This window comes from Nicotiana tomentosiformis, chromosome 11, assembly GCF_000390325.3.
Source record: "Nicotiana tomentosiformis chromosome 11, ASM39032v3, whole genome shotgun sequence".
NCBI lineage: Eukaryota > Viridiplantae > Streptophyta > Magnoliopsida > Solanales > Solanaceae > Nicotiana > Nicotiana tomentosiformis.
Window position 1 is genome coordinate 9,223,758 of NC_090822.1, and position 23,433 is coordinate 9,247,190.

The 23,433-nt window shown below is 43.1% G+C and overlaps 1 protein-coding gene across 1 annotated transcript; it reads right to left on the bottom strand.

Annotated features, from left to right (window-relative positions):
- Window positions 1-3,572: 3,572 nt before the first annotated feature.
- LOC104100088 (uncharacterized) lies at window positions 3,573-4,079 on the bottom strand. The gene has a single exon (XM_009607257.2). The coding sequence runs from the start codon at window positions 4,077-4,079 to the stop codon at window positions 3,573-3,575; it is 507 nt and encodes a 168-aa protein (XP_009605552.2).
- Window positions 4,080-23,433: the final 19,354 nt, after the last annotated feature.

Consider the following 23,433-nt stretch of genomic DNA (forward strand, 5'->3'; position numbering starts at 1 on the left):
TATTTGTCTTGGAGAGTATTGAGGAGTCAAGCAATAAAAAATTAACAACGGTCCCTCCCTCACGTAAAGTGTTCCCTTCGTTGCCTCGTTAAAAACCTCCTTGAGAAAACCCAAATGGGACAAAACTCAAGTGAGGGAAAAAGAGTACAACTTGGTGGAGATATTTTCTCTCAGAAGTTGAAGTATTTGAGGTGGATGATGTTCCAATTGGTTGGTAGTTGCTTTACTTCCATTGTCTCTAGTTAGAATGAACCCTTGTTTGCTTTGGCTATGATTTTGTATGGTCCATCCTAGTTTGTTCCCAGCTTGCCTTTTCGGGGGTCTTTGCTCGCTTGAGTTTTGGCTTTCAGCACGTAGTCCCCGACTTTAAGCGGTTGAACCTTTGATTTATTGTTGTAATAGCGTTCTTCTTGTTGTTTTTGGGCGACCATCTTGATGTACGCCATATCTCTTGGTGTGTCAGTTTCGTCGAGTTCCTGCCTTCTGCTCTCATCGTTAATCATACCGCTTTCGTGGGAGTACCTTAGGCAGGGTTTGATGACCTCGATCGATATTACTGCTTCAGTCCCATAGACCAAAGAGTAGGGCATCTCTTATGTGCTCGTCTTCGGGGTTGTTTGGTAGGCCTATAGTACTTATGGTAGTATTTCCGGCCACAGTCCCTTGTCGTCCTCGAGCTCTTTCTTCTTGATGTTTAGTATGGACTTGTTGGAAGACTCTACTTGCCTGTTACCCATTGGGTTATATGGGGTCGAGAGTATCCTCTTGATATGTCATTTTTCGAAGAATTCGACGGTTTTCTTTCCCGTGAACTGGGTCCGTTGTCACAGTTGATCTCCTTGGGTAGGCTGAATCTGCAGATGATGTTTCTCCATATAAAGGTGATTACCTCATGTTCCCGTATTTGGGCGAATGCTCCTGCTTCCACCCATTTAGAAAAGATAGTCAATTAAAATCAAAAGAAACCGTACATTACCTCGCCCTACTGGGAGGGGGGCCACGATGTCCATTTCCCATTTGATAAACGGCTAAGGGGAGGTGACTGAGTGGAGGTGTTCGCCTAGTTGGTGAATCATTGGGGTGTACTTTTGGAACTATTCGCATTTCCCCACGAAGTCTGCGACGTCCTTTTTTATGGTGGGCTAATAGTATCCCGCTAGTATGAGGCATCTAACCAGTGTTTGATTGCCAGAGTGAGCACCGTAATGGACTTCATGGACTTCTTCGAGGATGCACTGGGTTTGGTTCGGGCCTAAACATTTCTCCAGAGGACCACCGTAAGTCCTCTTGTACATGTCGCTATGAAGGAGACTTTAGCTGGCCGCTTGCATTCTTAATTTCTTGACTTCTTTCTTGTCGCCTGTGAGTGTACCGTCCTGAAAATAGGCAATAATACGATTGCGCCAATCCCAAGTTAAGCTAATAGTTCGTACCTCGATTTGATCTAGTGATGAGTTGAAGAGATGGACTACGCTTTTATCCCCGATCGTGATGCTTTTGGTACCTGCAGCCAGTTTGGCGAGGCCGTCTGCTTCGACATTCTGTGCCCGTGGGATCTGGTAGGGCTGGCATTCGTCAAACTCAGGTAATAGCTTGCAAATTTTGGTATGGTATTTTTGCAACATTTGTTCCTTGATTTGGAAAGTCTCTATGACTTGGTTAACTATAAGCTGGGAATCATAATGGAGTTTCAACTGTTTCGCCCCATACTTGAGTGTTAGTCTCAACCCTACAATTACGGCTTCATACTCGGCCTCATTATTAGTCATATCTGGGCACCTTATGAATTGGAGAATTACTTTGCCTATAGGGACCTCCAGTACGAGTCCCAGTCCGGACCCTGCCATATTGAATGTGCCATCGGTGTACAGGACCCAGAGGTCTTTGTTTGGAGGGAAGCTTGGACGGCCTCCCTTTTGACTTCAAGCATTATTTTTGCACTGAAATCAGCGACAAAATTGGCGAGCACCTACGACTTTATCGTCATTTGTATCTAGTATGTGATATTGTGCTTGCTTAGCTCGATGGCCCACTTGGCCAGCCTCCCTGATAGCTCTGGTTTATGCAAAATTCTCCTCAGGGGAAAGGTTGTGACGACCGAGATGGGGTGGCACTAGAAATAGGGTCTAAGATTTCAAGCTATGACTAAGCCAAAGCCAATTTGTCGAGGTGCGGGTACCTCATCTCGGCATCGACAAGTGTTTTGCTAATGTAATAGATGGGAGATTGCGTATCTTTGTTTTCGCGGATCAAGACTGCTCTTACTGCTACTTAGGAGACGGCTAGATAGACGAGGAGTTGTTCCCCAGGTTCGGGTTTTGAAAGCAGTGGTGGTGATGATAGGTATGCCTTTAGTTCTCGCAGAGCCTGGACGCACTCAGGAGTCCATTTGAGGCTGTTGTCCTTTTTGAGTATGCCAAAGAATTTGTGACATCTATCAGACGGCCGCAAGATGAATATTGATAGGGCGGCGATTTATCCAGTCAACCTTTGGACTTGCTTCTTGGTAGTCAAGAGCTCTTGTATCCCTTATATAGCTTTGATTTGGTTAGGGTTGACCTCAATCCCTCATTATGACACCAAAAAATCCAAGAACTTTCCCGAGGCTACGCCAAACGCGCATTTCTCCGGGTTTAGCTTCATTCTGTATCGTCTTAGTATTTTGAAAGTCGTTTCAAATGATCGATATGATCCTCTGCCTTTTCGGACTTGACCAACATGTCTTCTATATATACCTTTATGGTCTTGCCGAGATGGTCTTTGAAAATGTTTTGTCACCAATCTTTGATATGCAGTCGCCGCGTTCTTCAGCCCAAACAACATGACCCTATAGCAATACGTTACTTGGTGGGTGATGAATGTGGTCTTCTTCCTCCATAAGAATTTGGTTATAGCCTGAGTAAGTGTCTAAGAAACTCAATAGTCCATTACCGGCTATTGCGTCGATGAGTTGGTCGATGTCTGGTAATGGAAACGAATCCTTCGGATATGCTTTGTTCAAGTCTGTGAAATCTAGGCTCATCCACCATTTTTCTTTTTTCTTTTTGACCATCACTACGTTGGCGATCCACTTAGGGTACTTTGACTCCCTGATGGAGACGTTCTCTAACAACTTTTCTACCTTCTCGTGGACCACATCATTGATGGCGGAGTTGAATTTACACCTGAACTGTCTTACTGGAAGGTAGAACGGGTCGACGTTTAATTTGTGTGTGGTTCTTTCCCTTGGTATGCCTGGCATATCTGCATGGCTGACGGCAAACAAATTTGCATTAGTTATTAAGAATTGACTGAATTTACCTAGCTCCCAGAGTTTGCAGCCGATATAGGCCTTTTTTCTGTGGTCATTGAGGTCCAGTTCAACGGGGTCGTGGTCTTCTATGGTTGAGTCTACAACCTCGACTGTTTCGGGATCCATGATGACATTCCTGGTCTCTTCTTGCGTCGACCTAGGCCCTGTTGATTGCTATGCCTCTTTTTCCTTATTTTTTCTGTTGGGTTTCCGTGCTGTCTAAGGCAATGCGGTAGCATTCCCGGGACGTGCGTTATTCTTCGCGTATGCTGAATATATCTCATGGTGTTGGTAATTTAATTGCTTGGTATAGCCTGGAGGGTATGACTCTCATGGGATGTATCCATGGTTGTCCCACTATAGTGTTGTACGCGGTGGCCTGGTCCATGATGTGAAATGTCGTCTCCAAAGTCACGCAGTCAGCCAAAACAGGGAGTGTAATTTCCCCGGATGTCCGTTTAGCTGCATTATTAAAACCAGTTAGCCTGATGCAACGCGACACTATCTTATCCTTTAGTCTCATTTGGGTGAGGACTCGGGGATGGATAATGCATGCTCCACTTCCATCGTCCACCATGATGCATTTTACATCGGTATCTAAAATGCGTAAAGTAATAACGAGGGCGTCATTATGAGGAGAAGTCAAACTGTCGGCATCTGAATCATCGAAGATGATACTTTCTTCAAATTCGTCATGCCATTCGCGGGTGATAGACCACTTGAGCTTGTGAGTTGTGGTGAACTTCACGCCGTTGATGGAGGCATCGTCGTTGCCGCTGATGATCATTTTGATAGTATGAGGTTGTGATGGCGGTTTCGTCGGGCCTTGGTATTCACGTCCTCTTACGAAGTTGGTTCTCCCCTTATCGCCTAATATCTCTTTGAGGTGTCCCTGCCGCAACATGTTTACGACTTCTTGTCTGAGGGTAATGCAATCTTCTGTTTTGTTCTCACGTTCCTGGTGGAACTCACAGAGGGTGTCAGATTTTTTGGTGTTCGGGTATGATCTCACTTCACATTTGTTCTGATTTTCTCAAGAGCGTAAACTATTTCTGTAGGTGACACACAAAATTTATGAGCAGATAATAAAGGGGCCATCCTTTTTCGTTCCGGTGAATCCCAGTCCTTGGCCCGGATGGACCTTCTTCATAGTTGTGGGAGGCACATCGGCCGCCCTGACGTATGGTTGGTGTCATTCCCTGTTGGGTCGCGGAACCGGGTGATCCCTTCTGGATTCGGTTTGTACCGAGGTTAGCCAAGTGGTTGGAGAATATTTCATCAATCAGCTCAATAGTTTTCTAGTCTCTCTTGAACCGTCTCTACTCAACCCGTTCTAGAAAGTTGTGATCGTCATCCCTTTAGATACATTCGGCAGAGTCATCCTTACTCCGTTGAACCGGGCGAGGAATTCCCTTAGTCCCTCACCCAAGGACTGCTTGATAGCGAATATGTCATTTACTCTTGCTTCGGCCTTCTTGCTCCGGCATGGGCGGTTATGAACCTATCCGCCATTTCCTCTAAAGTTTCTATAGAGCGGGTTGGTAGCTCCGAATACCATGTTAATGCCCATCCCGTAAGGGTTTCACCAAACTTCTTCAGCAAACTAGAGGACACTTGTTCCTTGGTGAGGTCGATGCCTTTCGTGGAGGTGACGTAATGAGTCACATGATCCTCAGGGTCGGTCATTCCGTTGTATATCCTAAGGTAGGGCGGCATTTTGAAAGTCTTTGGTATGGGATGTGGGGCCGCGTTATCGCTGTACGGATGCTCCATGAACTTGCCAGCGTCCCTTTTTGGCATCACCTTAAGAGCGCCCGGTATCTTGTCGACTCATTCTTGGTGTTCTTTCATCTGGTCTCGGAGTGCTTTTTTTTCATTCTCCATTTCTTCCATCCTCTTTAGAACTACATCGAGGCGTTGTCACCTGCATTTTTAGTAATATTGTGAGTTATACTTGACGTCAGAGGGCTTGTACTGCTCGTATATTTGTTGTATCATGCAGGCTCCCGCAGTTTCTGTAGTCATACCTGGAGCGGGTTTGTTGAGGACACTCACTAGCATGTCGGTCAGCCAAGCTTTGAGGAGTTTTTTCACAGCTGGGGGTGTCCCTTCTTCTGCGGACATGGAGGCCCCTTTTCTTCTGGTTTTGTTATGCTGCAGTGGATGGAGGTGACCTCTCGTGCCTAGGGGACGCGTTGGGCGTCACTTTCTCGCCTACTGTTTTGCATCTCTCGTTGATAACATTCATGAGGTTGTGTAATGACCTGGCCGGTTGTTTTGAGAGTAATAGCCCCGATCCCATATTAATTGCTTCCCCCGTATCGTTTTCTGCTTATGAGACTTGTCATGAGGTTTTATTTTTGATTTCGGAGTATTTTGGGACACTTAGTCCCTAAACGGAAGCTTAAGCATTAGGATTTTGACTGTAGTCGGAACAATGTGAAGAAGACTCCGTGATGGAGTTCCGTCGGTTTCGTTAGCTCTGTTGGGTGATTTTGGACTTAGGAGCATATCCAGACTATGAATTTGAGGCATGTAGCTCATATAGGCTTGAAATGGCGAAAGTCGAATATTTGGAGATTTTGACCGGTAGTTGACTTTTTGATATCGGGGTCGGATTCTGATTCCGGAAGTTGGAGTAGGTTTGTAATGTTGAATATGACTTGTATGCAAAATTTTAGGTCAATCGGACGTGGTTTGATAGGTTTCGGCATTTGTTGTAGAAATTTGAAGTTTCAAGTTTATTAAGTTTGAATTGGAGGGTGATTCATGTTTTTGTTATCGTTTGATGTGTTTTGAGGGCTCGACAAAGTTCGTATGGTGTTTTAGGATTGGTAGGTATATTTGGTTGAGGTCCAGGGGGGCCTCGGGTTGATTTCAGGTGGTTAACAGATCATTTTTGGACTTATGCAAATTGCTAAAGTTGCTGGTTTCTGGTATTTTCGCACCTGCGGACTCGCACATGCGAGAGGAGGATCGCAGATTCGGGCTGGAGAAGTTTTGCTGGATCGCAGGTGCGACATGAAGGCCACAGGAGTGGAGTCGCTTCTGCGGAAGCTTGAACGCAGAAGCGGAGAGGCCTGGCAGGTTTGGGATCGCAGGAGCGAAAGGGTCTCCGCAGAAGCGAGATCGGAGGTGCGATCCCTGGTCCGCAGAAGCAGAAACCCTGGCCATGAGTGGAATCCGCACCTGCAGTGGTTTTGCCGCAGGTGCGAAATTTCTGGACAGAACACTTAAATGCAAGGGTTCGCGATTTTTGCTCATTTTTGACATTTTAAGCTCGAGTTTGGCAATTTCTTAAGAGCATTTTCGAGGGATTTCTTGAGGTAAGTCCCTTGTGCTTATTTTTGATCAATAATCTTGCTTCCCCATTTATGTTTTCACCTAGTTAGTGTGTTTTTAAGGTGAAATTTGGGAATTTGAGGCTAGGGATTTGAAGAGTTTGATTTTGAGTTTTGAGTGGTCATTCGAGGTAGGATTTTGATAAATTTGGTATGGTCGGACTCGTGAGTGAATGGGCTTTCGGATTGTGTGATTTTTTTTCCGAATTCTGAGACATGGTCCCGGGTCTACCTTTTAGGATGGATTTTGGAATTTTTGTTAAAGTCTTGATTTCATTAATTAGATTAGTCTATTATAGTTGTATTTATGATATGTAATAGTTTTTGGATAGATTTGAGTCATTCGGAGTCGGATATTCATGAAAAAGGCATTGTTACCGATTGAATGAGCTTGGTTCGTGGTAAGTGACTTGCCTAACCTTGTGGGGAGGGAGGGAAAATCCCATTAGGATTTGGTATTATCGTGATATGTGAGCGCCGTATACGTGAGGTGACGAGTACGTACACAGGATATTTGTTGAAAAACCCGATTTATTTTACTGAGTAGCAACCTGTTTTTACTTTAATTTGAGTTATACCGTTTAAATGAGTATTAGTCCATTTTCATTCTTAATTGAGTTATTCTAACATGCATAGTTATCCTGTTTAGTCTAACATCACATGTCTACGTCCTTTAACTGCTTAATTGAACTCTGTGAAGCATGCCTAGTTGATTTCCTACTTTTCCTTGTTCTTTATCAGTCTTAACTATAGAATGCTTGCTGTTAACTATGGTATTTATCGGTTGAGTTGTCTGTTTGCTTTTGAGATTGCGAAGCGGTTCCTAGGGATATCTCCTTGCATATTTACTTTTGAGACTACGAGGTGATTCCTCGGGAGTTCTCCCTGCACATTTACTTTTGAGACTACGAGGCGGTTCCTCGGGAGTTCTCCCTGTATATTTACTTTTGAGACTACGAAGCGGAACCTCGGGAGTTCTCCTTGCATATTTACTTTTGAGACTACGAGGCGGTACCTCGGCAGTTCTCCCTATATATTTACTTTTACTACTACAAGGCGGTACCTCGGGAGTTCTCCCTGTATATTTATTTTGGGACTACGAGATGGTATTTGTTATCCCGTGATGTTTATCCTTGTGTGTTGCATTGTTATATCGCTGTGTTTTCTTTTTGTTAAATTCCAGTCTCTTATTATACTGTTATATTTTCCTGCTTTATTTAATATATACCAGTGGGCCTAACCTGACCTCTTCACTTATGCTTACTGGGTACCGTTGTGGTATACTCATACTACTCTGCTGCACATGTTTTTGTGTGCAGATCCAGGTGCTTCTTATCAGCCCCACAACTAGCTGAGAGTGTTTGTTGTTCTACAGAGACTTCAAGGTACATCTGCCACGTTCGCAGATCTCGAAGTCCCCCTCTATTCTCTCCAATGTTATTTACCTTCCATACTTATTTTGGTAGACTCTAGTTATAGAGATACTAGTTTCCTTCTGTAGCTTGTGACTTGTGATGTTTCAGGTTTTGGAAAAAGTTGTGTACGTCTAGAGTTTTGGTTATTGTACATGCCGAACGACATTGTTATTGGTTATTCAGTATCTATTATAGTTAGTTGATAAGTTTTGTTTTCGTTTTATTATTTTCCGCAATTTGTTAGGCTTACCTAGTCGTAGAGACTAGGTGCCGTCACGACGTTATACGGAGGGAGTTTGGGTCGTGACAAGTTGGTATCAGAGCTCTAGGTTCATAGGTGTCGTGAGTCACAATCCGATTTATTAGAGTCTCGCGGAACGGTACGGAGACGTCTGTACTTATCTTCGGGAGGCTATGGAACTGTTAGGAAAAATTATACTTATTTGATTCCTTGTCGTGCGAAAAATTAAATTTTGTATTCTATTTTCTCACAGATGGTGAGGACGCGTACAGGCGGATCTGATGACCAGGCACCTGCGCCCCCTACTAGAGCCGCGAGAAGTCGGGGTCGAGGTAGAGGCCGAGGACGTCCACACGGTGAAGCCAGAGCACCCGCACAAGCTGCTACAGAGGATCCTCTAGTAGCTCCAGCTGGAGGGCAGGCACCTGAGGTGCCTATTGCTGCACCAGCTCTCTAGGAGACTCTAGCCCAATTTTTGAGCATGTTCAGCTCCTTAGCTCAGGCCGGATTGATTCCATTGCTCCTGCCACATCTCAGGCCGAGGGAGGAGCACGAACTCCTATCGCCGGTACTCCAGAGAAGTGGGCTCAGGTCGACAAGGACCCAGAGTTCATCCCTATATAGCCGGTAGCTCCAGTTCAGCACGAGACTAGAACAACCGTTTCTGAGGTGGAGCAGTTCAGACTTGAGAGGTACAAGAAGTACCACCCATCTACCTTTAGCGGATTGGCTACAGATGATGCTCAGGGTTTTCTGGATGAGTGTCATCGTATTCTCCGTACTATGGGCGTAGCGTAGACGAGTGGGGTTTCTTTTACCACCTTCCAGCTTAGAGGAGAAGCCTATCAGTGGTGGCGTGCTTATGAGTTGAGTAGTCCAGATTAGGCAGCTTTACTTACATGGACTCAGTTCTCGGACATGTTTTTGAGAGAGTATGTCCCTCAGAGCCCCAGGGACACATGGTGCACGGAGTTTGAGCAACTGCGCTAGGGTGCTATGACTGTGTCAGAGTATGCAATTCATTTCAGTGATTTGGCCTGACATGCACCGGCCTTGGTTGCCACAGTTCGAGAGAGGGTTCGTCGGTTTATTGAGGGACTCTACCCCAGTATCCGTATTAGTATGGCCAGAGAGTTGGAGATGGATATTTCTTATTAGTAGGTTGTGAGTATTTCCAGGAGATTGGAGGGCATGCTTGCCCGGGATAGAGAGGAGAGGGAGGCCAAGAGGTCTCGAGAGTCTGGCACTTACAGCGGTACTCGTGCCCCAGCTGCAGTTCGACATGGTAGGGGTTATGTGAGTCGCCCCGTTCATTCAGTTCTTCCAGCTGCCAGTGGTGTTCCAGCCCCTACTAGGCCCTAGGAGCCTTATTATGCACCGCCAGTATCTAGTGTGCCTCTTGCCCGGGGTTTTTTTAGCGGCCAGTCTAACAGACCTGGCCCAAGCTAGTCCCAGAAGCCATGCTCTCCGAGAGATTGTTTGAGTGTGGTGACACCCGCCATATGGTGAGGGATTTCCCCAGACTTAGGAGGGAAGCACCTCCGCAGACTTCTCAGCCACTACTTGTTCCACCGGGTCCTCAGGCTATGATTCCAGCATCAGCTACCACCCCACCTACTCAGCCAGCTCAATGTGGAGGTCGGGGAGGTCGCCCTAGTGAGGGAGGCCAGGCCAAATATTATGCTCTTCCGACTCGTACAGAGGCAGTTGCTTCTAACTCTGTCATTACAAGTATTGTTCCGGTCTGTCAGAGAGATGCGTCAGTATTATTTGACCCAGGATCTACATATTCCTATGTATCCTCTTATTTTGCCCTGTATTTTGGCGTATCTTGGGATTCTTTGAGTTCCCCTGTTTATGTGTCTACTCTTGTGGGAGAATCTCTTGTTGTGGACCGCGTGTATCGGTCGTGTTTGATTGCTCTTAGTGGTTTTCAGACTAGAGCCGATTTATTATTACTCAGCATGGTAGACTTTGATGTTATCTTGGGCATGGATTGGTTGTTGCCACATTATGTTATTCTTAATTATCACGCCAAGACCGTGATGTTGGTTATGCCAAGTTTACCGCGATTTGAGCAGAGAGGTACCTTAGAATATACTCCCTGCAGAGTTATTTCATTTCTTAAAGCTCAACGAATGGTTGAGAAGGGGTGTGACGCGTACCTAGCTTATGTGAGAGATGTCAGTATTGATACCCCCACAATTGAGTCAGTTCCAGTAGTGAGGGACTTTCCAGATGTGTTTCCAACTGATCTTCTAGGCATGCCGCCCGACAAAGATATTGATTTTGGCATTGATTTTTTGCCAAGAACTCAGCCCATCTCTTTTCCTCCGTATCGTATGGCTCCTCCTGAGTTGAAGAAATTGAAGGAGCAATTACAGGAGTTGCTTGATAAGGGCTTCATTCAGCCCAGTGTGTCACCTTGGGGTGCTCCTATCTTATTTGTGAAGAAGAAGGATGGTTTTATGCATATGTGCATTGATTATCGCCAGCTGAACAAAATTACAGTGCAGAATAGGTATCCATTTCCTCGTATTGATGACTTATTTGACCAGTTACAGGGTGCTAAAGTATTTTCCAAGATTGACTTACGTTCCAGCTATCATCAGTTGAAGATTCGGGAGTCAGATATCCCAATGACTACTTTCAGGACTTGGTATTGTCACTACGAGTTCCTTATGATGTCATTTGGGCTGACTAATGCCCCATCAGCTTTTATGCACTTGATGCACAGTGTGTTCGGGCCCTATCTTGACTCATTAGTTATTGTGTTTATTGATGACATTCTGGTGTACTCTCGGACTCGGGAGGATCATGAGCAGCACCTGATGACTGTGCTTCAGACCCTAAGAGAAAAGAGGTTATATGTAAAATTTTAAAAGTGTGAGTTTTGGCTAGACCTAGTGGCATTCTTGGGTCATGTAGTATCGAGTGATGGGGTCTAGGTGGATCCGAAGAAGGTGGAAGCAGTGCAGAGTTGGCTTAGACCGTCATCAGCTATAGAGATCCGAAGCTTTCTTTTTTTGGCGGGGTATTATCGTCATTTTATAGAGGGATTCTCATCTATTGCAACACCTATGACCAGGAGACCCAGAAGGGTGCTCCGTTCAGGTGGACAGAGGAGTTTGAGGAGAGATTTCAGAAGCTCAAAACAGCTTTGACTACAGTCCCAGTATTGATATTGCCTACAGGTTCGGGGTCTTATACTGTATATTGTGATGCATCGCGAATTGGTCTTGGTGCGGTGTTGATGCAGGACGGTAGGGTGATTGCCTACGCGTCTAGACAACTGAAGGTGCATGAAAAGAACTATCTTGTCCATGACCTTGAGTTAGCAGCTATTGTTCATGCCTTGAAGATATGGCGGCACTATTTGTACGGTATTCCTTATGAGATCTACACCGATCACCGGAGTTTGTAGCATCTGTTCAAGCAGAATGATCTTAATTTGCCTCAGAGGAGGTGGTTAGAGTTGCTTAAGGATTATGATATCACCATTTTGTACCACCCTGAGAAGACCAATGTGGTTGCCGATGCTTTGAGTCGCCGAGTATGGAGTTTGGGGAACATAGAATATCTACCAGCAGTAGAGAGGCCCATGGAGTTGGATGTTCAGGCCTTAGTCAGTCAGTTTGTGAGATTGGATATTTTCTAAGCCGAGTCGAGTATTGGCTTGTGTGGTCTCTCGGTCTTCTCTTTATGATCGTATCAGGGAGTGTCAGTATAATGACCCTTATCTGCTTGTCCTTAAGGACACGATTTAGTATGGTGATGATAAGGAGGTCACTATTGGGCATGATGGTCCATTGAGGATGCAGGGCAGACTATGTGTGCCTTATGTGGATGGTTTGCGTGAGTTGATTCTCCAGGAGGCTCACAGTCCGCGGTTCTCTATTCACTCGGGTGTCGCGAAGATGTATCAGAACTTGAGGCAGCATTACTGGTGGAGCAGGATGAAGAAGGACATAGTGGAGTTTGTGGTTTGGTATCTAAATTGGCAGCAGGTTAAGTATGAGCATCAATGGCCACATGGATTGCTTTAAAAGATAGAGATTCCGGAGTGGAAATGGGAGCGGATCACTATGGATTTCGTTGTTGGACTCCCACGGACTCAGTGGAAGTTTGGTGCAGTTTGGGTGATTATGGATAGGCTGACCAAGATAGCTCATTTCATTCCTGTGATGACTACCTATTCTTCCGAGCAGTTGGCTCGAATTTATATCCGCCAGATTGTCAGGCTTCATGGTGTACCGGAATCTATCATCTCTGACCGGGGTACGCAGTTTACATCACGATTCTGGAGGGTTGTAAAGAAGGAGTTGGGTACTTGGGTTGAGCTGAGCATATCATTTCACCCTCATACGGACGGACAGTCCGAGCTCACTATTCAGATACTGGAGGATATGCTCCATGCGTGTGTGACAGAATTTGGAGGTTCTTGGGATTAGTTCTTTCCACTTGTGGAGTTTGCCTACAACAATAGTTATCAGTCGAGCATCCAGATGGCATCATATGAGGCTCTGTATGGTAGGCGGTATCGGCCTCCAGTGGGTTGGTTCGAGCCGGGTGAGGCTAGATTATTGGGTACAAACTTGGTTCAGGATGCCCTGGATAAGGTGAAGGTGATTCAGGATCGACTTCGCACAACCCAGTCCAGACTGAAGAGTTATGAGGATCGGTAGGTTCATGATATTGCATTCATGGTTGGAGAGCGTGTCTTGCTTCGGGTTTCGCCTATGAAGGGCGTTATGAGGTTCGGGAAGAAGGGCAAGCTAAGCCTAAGGTTCATTGGTCCATTTGAGGTGTTGCGGCGAGTTGGAGAGGTTGCTTAAAAGCTTGCCTTACCTCCTAGTCTAGCAGGAGTTCATCCGGTGTTCCATTTTTATATGCTCCGTAAGTATCACGGTGATCTGTCTCATGTGTTGGATTTCAGCTCAGTCCAGTTGGACAAGGATCTATCTTATGTTAAGGAGCCAGTGGCTATTTTGGACAGGCAGGTTCGAAAGCTACGGTCAAAGAACATTGCTTCCGTAATGGTTCAGTGGAGGGGTTAGCCGGTCGAGGAGGCAACTTGGGAGACCGAGTAGTATATGCGCAACCGTTATCCTCATCTTTTCACCACTTCAGGTATGTCTTTATGCTCGTTCGAGGATGAACGATTATTTTAAGAGGGGGAGGATGTAACGACCCGGCCGATCGTTTTGTGAGTAATACCCCTGATCCCATATTAACTGCTTCCTCCATATCTTTTTATGCTTATGTGACTTGTCGGGAGGTTTTATTTTTTGGTTTCGGAGTGTTTTGGGACACTTAGTCCCTAAACGGAAGCTTAAGCCTTAGAATTTTGATCGCAGTCAGAACAATATGAAGACGACTCCGGGATAGAGTTTTGTCGGTTCCGTTAGATCCGTTGGGTGATTTTGGACTTAGGAACGTGTCCGGACTATGAATTTGAGGTCTGTAGCTGATTTAGGCTTGAAATGGCAAAAGTCGCATTTTTGGAGATTTTGACCGGTAGTGGACTTTTTAATATCGGCGTCGAATTCTGTTTTCGAAAGTTGGACTTGGTTTGCAATGTTAAATATGGCTTGTGTGCAAAATTTGAGGTCAATCAGACGTGGTTAGATAGGTTTCGGTATCGATTGTAGAAATTTGAAGTTTCAAATTAAGTTTGGATTGGAAGGTGATTCATGTTTTTTTTGTTGTTTGATGTGTTTTGAGGGCTCAACTAAGTTTGTATGGTGTTTTAGGACTGGTAGGTATATTTGGTTGAGGTCTCAGAGGGCCTCGGGTTAATTTCGGGTTGTTAACGGATCATTTTTGGACTTATGCAAATTGTTGAAGTTGCTCGTTTCTAGTGTTTTTGCACCTGCGGTGGGGTGACCGCAGGTACGGACTTGCACGTGCGAGAGGAGGATCGCAGATGCGGGCTGGAGGAGTTTGGCCTGGGTCGCAAGTGCGACATGAAGGCCCCAGGAGCAGAGTCGCTTCTGCGGAAGCTTGAACGCAGAAGCAGAGAGGCCTGGGAGGTTTGGGATCGCAGGAGCGGAAGGGTCTCCGCAGAAGCAAGATCGCAGGTGCAATCCCTGGTCTGCAAAAGCGAAAACCCTGGCCATGAGTGGATTCCACACTTGCGATAGTTTTGCCGTAGGTGCGGCGTCGCAGGTGTGACTAGAGGTCCACAGGTGCGAAAGTTTTGGACAGAACACTTAAATGCAAGGGTTAGCGATTTTTGCTCATTTTTGACATTTTGAGCTCGGGTTTGGCGATTTCTTGAGAGCATTTTTGAGGTATTTCTTGAGTTAAGTCCCTTGTGCTTATTTTTGATCAATAATCTTGCCTCCCCATTTATGTTTCCATCTAGTTAGTGTGTATTTAAGGTGGAATTTGGGAGTTTGAGGCTAGGGATTTGAAGAGTTTGATTTTGGGTTTTGAGTGGTCATTCGAGGTCGGATTTTGATAAATTTGGTATGGTCGTACTCGTGAGTGAATGTGCTTTCAGATTTTGTGATTTTTTTCGGATTTCGAGATATGGGCCTGGGTCTACGTTTTAGGACAGATTTCAAAATATTTGTTAAAGTCTTGATTTCATTAATTAGATTAGTCTATTATAGTTGTATTTATGATATGTAATTGTTTTTGGCTAAATTTGGGCCATTCAGAGTTGGATATTTGTGGAAAAGGCATTGTTACCCATTGATTGAGCTTGGTTCGAGGTAAGTGGTTTGCCTAACCTTTTGGGGGGGAGAGGGAAAATTCCCTTAGGATTTGGTACTGCCGTGATATGTGAGCATCGTGTACGTGAGGTGACGAGTACGTACACCAGCTATTTGTTGAAAAACTCGATTTATTTTACTGAGTAGCAACCTGTTTTTCCTTTAATTTGAGTTATACCGTTTAAATGAGTATTAGTCTGTTTTCATTCTTAATTGAGCTATTCCAACATGCGTAGTTATCCTGTTTAGTCTAATATCGCATGTCTACGTGCTTTAACTGCTTTATTGAACTCTGTGAAGCATGCCTAGTTGATTTTCTGCTTTTCCTTGTTCTTTATCAGTCTAAACTGCAGAATTCTTGTTGTTAACTATGGTATTTATCGGTTGAGCTGTGTGTTTACTTTTGAGACTACAAGGCGGTTCCTCCGGAGTTCTCCCTGCATATTTACTTTTGAGACTACGAGGCGGTTCCTCGGGAGTTCTCCCTGCACATTTACTTTTGAGACTACTAGGCGGTTCCTCGGGAGTTCTCCCTGTATATGTACTTTTGAGACTACAAGGCAGTACATTGGGAGTTCTCCTTGCAAATTTACTTTTGAGACTACGAGGCATTACCTCGGGAGTTCTCCCTACATATTTACTTTTGATATTACGAGGCAGTACCTCGGGAGTTCTCCCTGCATATTTATTTTGGGACTACGAGACGGTATCTAGGGAGATCCCTTGTTGTTTATCTCTGTATGTTGCATTGTTATATCGCTGTGTTTTCTTTTTGTTAAAATCTAGTCTCTTATTATACTGTTATATTTTCTTTCTTTAATTATTATATACCAGTGGGACTGACCTGACCTCGTCACTACTCTACCGAGGTTAGGCTTGGCACTTATTGGGTACCGTTGTGGTGTACTCATGCTACTCTTTTGCACATGTTTTTATGTGAAGATCTTGGTGCTTCTTATCATCCCCTCTACTAGATAAGAGTGCTTGCTGTTATACGGAGACTTCAAGGTACATCTGCCGCGTCCGCAGATCTCGGAGTCCCCCTCTATTCTCTCTTATGTTATTTACCTTCCGTACTTTTTTTGTTAGACTCTGGTGTATAGAGATACTAGTTTTCTTTTGTAGCTTGTGACTTATGATGTTCCGAGTTTTGGGAAAAGCTGTGTACGTCTAGTGTTTTGGTTATTGTACATGCCGAACGACATTGTTATTGGTTATTCAGTATCTATTGTAGTTAGTTGATAAGTTTTGTTTTCGTTTTGTTATTTTTCGCAATTTGTTAGGCTTACCTAGTCGTAGAGACTAGGTGCAGTCACGACGTTATATAGAGGGAGTTTGGGTCGTGACATGTTGCTAGAGAAATCACTTGTTATTTTTGTCCTTTCTCTTTGGTTACCTGCTATGTAGGTTTTTTTGCATAGAAAGAAAGGAGATCTCGGGTTTTGTGATGTCAGTGACTTGCGTTAGCTGTAGATCTAGAGGAAACTAAAAATTTAACTAAGAAATCCCCATAGAGGGCGCCAAATTGTTTGATAAAAAAATATAGATCTTGGTTCAACTAGTTAAATTTATATAAATGAGGGTTAATCTTAGTTAAAAATAATATCTCAAAAATGAAGTTCTCATAAGTGCAATAAATACTACGTAGATATATTTTAATAGCAGTGGCAACACACAACCAATATTTAAGAGGTCAAAGAAAATAATGTAGCATTAAATATTGATGAATAGCAATAAATGACACTAAAGTAAATAGAATGAATGAGTCACCCAAGAAAGGATGGAATTAGTGAATGTTCTTTGTGACAATGATGAGTGATCAACAATCCTCTAATCTCTGAGTTATTTTTGGATCTAGTGGAAAAGTGTAAACAAGAATCTTAGTGAAAATGTTGTGTGCTTGCAATAAGATCCGATTCTTTCCTTTAAAGTACAGCTGTCAAACGGGTCGGGCTGGCCCGGTTTCGGACCGGCCTAGACTGGTTTTAGCCCGGCCCGGCCCGGTAGTAAGGGGCTAGGTTAGGACGGAGACCAGAATGTGCCGGGTAGTTTTTTGGTACCGGTTAACCGGACTAGAACAACCCGTTATGGTCAAGTCACATGGGAACCAGGTTAACAGGACCGACCCATACCGGTAAAATGACTATTTTTTTGTTTAATTTTATAAAGTTGACGATTGTTATACAAAAAGAAAAATTTAAATAAACCCGACCCGGACCCTTTTGCCCGGAACCGTTCCGGTTCAATATTTGATCGGATGGGACCGGACTCATTAAGCCCAATTTGGAAAAACCGGTAACCGACCTGGATTGGTGACCGGCCGGTCCCTTTTTTACTCAACCCGGCCCACCCCTTTGTCACCTATACTTTAAAGTCAAAAATATATTTTACAAATGAATATCCCATGTCCCCTTTCATTGTGTCTCTTTCTATTTATAGGGAGCATGTTCCTAAAATTCCTAACGGTAAAAGTATAGAGAATACCCACTAGAATATTCTCTTTTATGTCTTATCTTGAAACTAGTCGTTATAACTCTGTCAAAGGTGCTCGACCTCAACCTTGATCCTTGATGACTCCTCGGCTTCAGTTTTTGCTGACTCTTCGACCGCGGACTTCACCGCTTCCTAGATTACTTCGACAAGCGACAGCTGGGAACATTCCACCAATTCTATTTTGACTTAAGTATTCTAATTATAGATTTTGATCCATGCACTCCACTACGAAAAAAAAATTGCCAACGAATTTTATCGACGACTCAAATCCATTAGCATATTAGCAACGGATTCTAATAATTTGTAACTGATTTTTCCAGAATTTAATAACGGATTTCCATCCAAAATTCTCATATTAGAGGCATAGCAAATATTCCAAGATACGTAACCAAGCAAATAAATTCTAAAAGAACAACAATGGCTCGTTTGGTACGAGGAATAAGGGAAAATTAATCTCGGGATTAAATTTTTGATGAGTTTATCTCATATTTAGTTTTTGATAAAATCGTGGTATTACTAATTTCAGGATTAGTTATTCCGAGATAGTAGCTCCCTATGGGGGATGGGATAACTAATCCCTGGATAATTAGAACTATGGAGCATTTCCGTAGGAAAGCTCAAGATATTTATGGACTTAGTATGAAGACTCTTTTGGAAAGCCTTGGAATGTTCTAGTCATATAAAAAATTCTAGAGGGTGTACTTATTTGTAAATATGGAAGGACATGTGAAATAATTATTATTTACATACTAGCCCCTAGGTGATTAATATAAATAGGGGGCATTCATTTGTAATTCACCAAGAAAAACAATCAAGTTCTCTTTAATACAACAGCTTACTTTGGAAATTCTCATGTGTTCTAACATTCCCTTAGCGATCTTTAGTTTAGTAAGGCTGACTTGGCATAGCAAGAACGTGAGCAAGTTGTGCAAAATCATGAGTGATTTGTCAAGTGTCGCACGTGTACTTAGTCAAATACTAAGGACGTGACATAATGGTCTAAAAGAAAGTAAAACTGCCCGAAAAGAAATAAACAGCTAGGATAAAGCTGAAGGGGACTTCAGGGCTGCGAACGCCAAGCAAATGTACCTCAAGTCTCCGTCAGATGTCTGATTCGAGAAATCTACTGACCGCCGCTGGGACTGACTCCAAAGTCTACACAAGAAGTGTAGAGTGTAGTATGAGTATAACCGACCCCATGTACTCTGTAAGTATCGAGCCTAACCTCGACGAAGTAGTGGCGAGGCTAAGGCAGGTCACTTACAATAACCTGCATGCAGTATAATAATAATGACAGGAAAGGAAATATAAGAAAATAAAGCAGTTAACTCATGACAATAAATTCAATCCTCGAAAACCAGTAAAACCAGAAATACCAATCCTCAGAATCTCGCATGGAAATACTGAAGCCAACACAACACAACAAAGAATACCCAACATATAAACAGTTACGGCGCGCAACCCGATCCCACCATACAAACACGATCCTCCCTTATTCCTCCATGTAAATATCAATAATAACAAGTAAAAATATATTGCGACGCGTAATCCTATCCCACAATGTAATCAGAATCAATATCATAATCCTCCCTTATTCCACCATATCAATCCTTCCTTATTCCACTTGTTGCAGCGTGCAACCCGATCCCACCATATCAATATCAATCCTCCCTTATTCTACATATTTCGGCGTGCAACCCGATCCATAAACATAAATCAATAAATGAAATCAATTCAACAACTCGAATCACAAGAATCTCTATGATTAACGAATATGAAAGCAGAACCATAAGGGAAATCTCGTACCAAATCAAGAATTGCTAAAATTAATACTAAGCAGCAAGGCGAGTCAAATAAATGACAACTAAAGGGTACAAGTATGTCAATTAAGGAAAGTAACAATCAAATCATGGAAGCATGGGAGAAACTAAAATTTTAATACGAGAATAATAATTGACAAGTAGCAAATTAAGGCATAGGAAGCAATTAAATCATGTAACAGTTAAGACATTGAATAAAATAATTAATAAAATATGGAAAATCATGAAAACAAGTATTTTGACGGCGTATATACACTCGTCACCTCGCATATACGCCGCTACACATGAATTTCACATAGCACATAGCTCAAGGGTTCCTAATTCCCGCAAATCAAGGTTAGATCCAACACTTACCTCCAAGCAAATCAAAGCTCTACCGAGGCCTTTCCTCTAAAATCCGCCTCCAAACCGATCGAATCTAACCAAAATCGACTCAATAACATAATGCCAGGGAAATCAATTACAATACATAAAGTTAAGATCTTCACACTTTTCCCAAAGAGTCAACAAAAGTCAACCCCGGGCTCGCTTGGTCAAAACCCGAGATTCGAACCAAAACCTATTTACCCATTCACCTCCGTGCCCGATTATATAATTAGTTTTAAAATCCGCCCCCAATTTGAGGTCTAAATCCCAAATTTGCAAAAACCCTCCAATTCTTCCCAAATCCCTAATTTTCTACCATGAAAGAACAAAGATTAAGGCTAGAAATTAATGGGTGATGATGGAAATGGAAGACAATAAGTTAGAGTACACTAACTTATGAAAGGGTGATGAAATTTCTCCTCCATATCGTAACTAGGACGAGCTCTAATGGAAAGATGGTGAAAAATGGGTGAAATCCCGTGTTTGAAATGTTTTAAGGTCTGGGCGCGAGGCCTTCTTCGCATTCTCAAAGGGCCTGTCGTGTTCGCGCTGCATAGAATCCCCAATGGCCTACGCGTTCGCGAGATGTGCTCCACGTTCGCGATGGCTCTTCGCATAGCACACAAGCCCAACTCCCCCAAAGCCCACAATGCTTCGCGTTCGCGGAGGAATAGACGCGTTCGCGAAGGGCAAGCCCCCCCTCCACTTCACGTTCACGTCCAGTACTTTGTGTTCGTGATGAGCAAAATCCACTCCAGTCCCAAACTACTCTTCGCGATCGCGAAGAAGCATGCACTAGAAACCAGCAGAAGCTAAACCAACATTTTTTTCCTAAGTTTGAAAACATCCGCAACCTTTTCGAAACTCACCCGAGTCCTCGAGGATCCAAACCAAATATGTACACAAGTATAAAAACATCATACGAACTCGCTCACTCGATCAAAATACTAAAATAACACCTAGAACTACGAACCAGACACCAAAACGAATGCAATTTTCAATGGAACTTCAGAACATGCAATTTCTCAACCGGACGTCCGAATCACGTCAAATCAACTCTGTTTTGTACCAAAATTTACAGACAAGTCATAAATACTGTAATGAACTTATACCAAGCTCTAGAACCAAAATCCGAACCCGGTAGCAATAAAGTCAAACTACAGTCAAACTTATGAATTCTTTAAACCTTTAAACTTCTAGTTTTCAACAAATTATGATAAATCAAGTTAGAGAATTCTGAATTCGATTTCGAGCATATGTCCGAGTCCCAAATCAAGATACAGACTCACCGGGACAGTCAAAATATTGATCTGGGTCCGTTTACACAAAATATTGACCATAGTCAACTCAAATAAGTTTTAAGGCACGATTTTATATTTTTATCAATTTTCTCATAAAAACCTTCCGAAAAAATGACACGGACTGTGCACGTAAATCGAGAAAGACTAAACGGAGCTATTTGAGGTCTTGGAACACAAAAATAAATGGCAAAACTATAAATAACCTATCAGGTCATCACAAACATAGCAAAAGCCTATTTTGTTATATAATAATAATAATAATTATGCAAAGGACTATACAATCAACAGTATAGTGTAGAAAATTATACACTCGTAATTTAACAAATTATGGCGATTTGTATATATTTCAGATGACTAGTTCTATTTATTATGAATGTCAACACAATTTTGAATACACCACAACACAAAAATCTATGAGAGGTACAACACAATAGTGTTGATCTTGGACTCGTCGTCTTTCACTTTGCCGTGCCTGAAGTAGTTCTCCAAGTGCCAAAGGAAATTTTCCACTTCTTGTGCATCACGAACACCTTTGAACATCGGCGGTTTGGGAGCTTCGATCTTGGCCTCCCTCGTCATAATAACATTACGGTCAGCCTCGGTTACGCCAACATTGACATGTTCCTTGAGTAATTATATCCTTGCCTTCATAGCATCGATAGTACTCAAGGCCTCCATGAGTCTACATTCCAAGGCGGAGATGGTTTGCCTTAGCTCCATCTCAGTATGTGTACGTCCCTTCAAGTCATTTTGGATACTCTCAATCTCCTCAAGAGTGTGTCCCTCAAGAACTCTAAGGGTGCCTTCCACCTTTCCTAACCATTAGCCAAAGAGCTTGATGGCATCCATCCCCGCATTCACCTTTATCATCCACTCTTTACCGAGCGAGACGTCCTCCGGCAGGACCTCCACTTCACCCTCGCTCGCTTTAGTGGCAGATGGTTCTTGGTATGCAAGCCCCCCATTTGTCACAATCTCGGGTGACACTTCCTGGCTTTTGTTGGTGGCATTCCTCTTTTTGTTACGACATTTCTTGCCAGCAGCATCCTGGATGCCGTTGGCTTGGGTGTTGGCAACGTTAATTTCTCCGTCATTCGCCATTCCCTTAGTTGTAACCTTTTCTCTGATACCACATTGTCACGTCCTTAGTGTTTGACTAAGTACACGTGCGGTACTTTATAACTCGATCATGATTTTGCACAACTTGCTCACGTTCTTGCTATGCTAAGTGAGCCTTACTACACTAAAGATCGCTAAGGGAATGTTATAACATAGGAGAATTGCCAAAGGAAGCTTTTTGTATTAGAGAAAATTTGATTATTTTTCTTGGTGAATTACAAATGAATCCCCCTATTTATACTAATCACCTAGGGGCTAGTATGTAAATAATAATTATTCCACAAGTTCTTCCATATTTACAAATAAGTATACCCTTTAGAATTTTCTACATGACTTGAACATTCCAAGGCTTTCCAAAAGAGTCTTCCTACCAAATTCATAAATATCTAGAACTTTCCTACGGAAATTCTCCATAGTTTTAGAATATTCCACCAAGATCTAGTCCCTAATGTAACCCTTCCATACGGCAAAAATATATGCCAAGGGAACCAACGTGGCATGAAGATGTGGCGGGTCATGACAATTATCTGCATTGTTCTAGTCGCTCGTGTACTTGTGATGCCAGTTCTGGGTTGTATTTAGATATTTCGGTTGTTATGACTTTTCGCACTTTATTTCAGTTCTATTACGGTTATTTCAGTTTAATTGGCACCGGTTAATTTGTTTTGTTACAAATGGCTTAAAACTATTCTAACGTAGGTTTGCCAATCAAGTGAACTGTTAGGCGCCATCACGGTCCCGAGGGTGGGAATTCCTATCACGACCCAAAATTTCCCACTGACGGGACCGTGATGGCGCCTAACATTTCACTTGCTAGGACAGCCAACGTTAGAGAATCATTAAACCAATTCCTTATTTTCATTCAGTAAATAACAATAATTAACTAAGATAAAATATAATAAGTGCGAAAAATCACAAAACTATATCGATTACTACCACCCGGATCTGGAGTCACAATTCACTAGCATTCTAGAATTTGCTACAAGTAATAGTCAGAAAGAAATACAACTGTCTGAATGAAAGAAATAGTAGAACAGAAAAGATAGACGGGGACTTCAAGGTCTATGAACGCCGACAGATCTACCTTGAGTCTCCGGACAGCGGACCAATAGCAAAATCTCGATCAACCCGAGTCGGTATCAAAATCTGCATAGAACGTGCATAGTACAGTATCAGTACAACCGACCCCATGTAATGGTAAGTGTCGAGTCTAACCTCGATGAAGTAGTGATGAGGCTAAGGCAAGGCACCTACAAATCAACCTGTACAATTTAACAGTGTATATGGAAATAACAGAAATGGAGAACTAAATAGGAAATGTCAGGA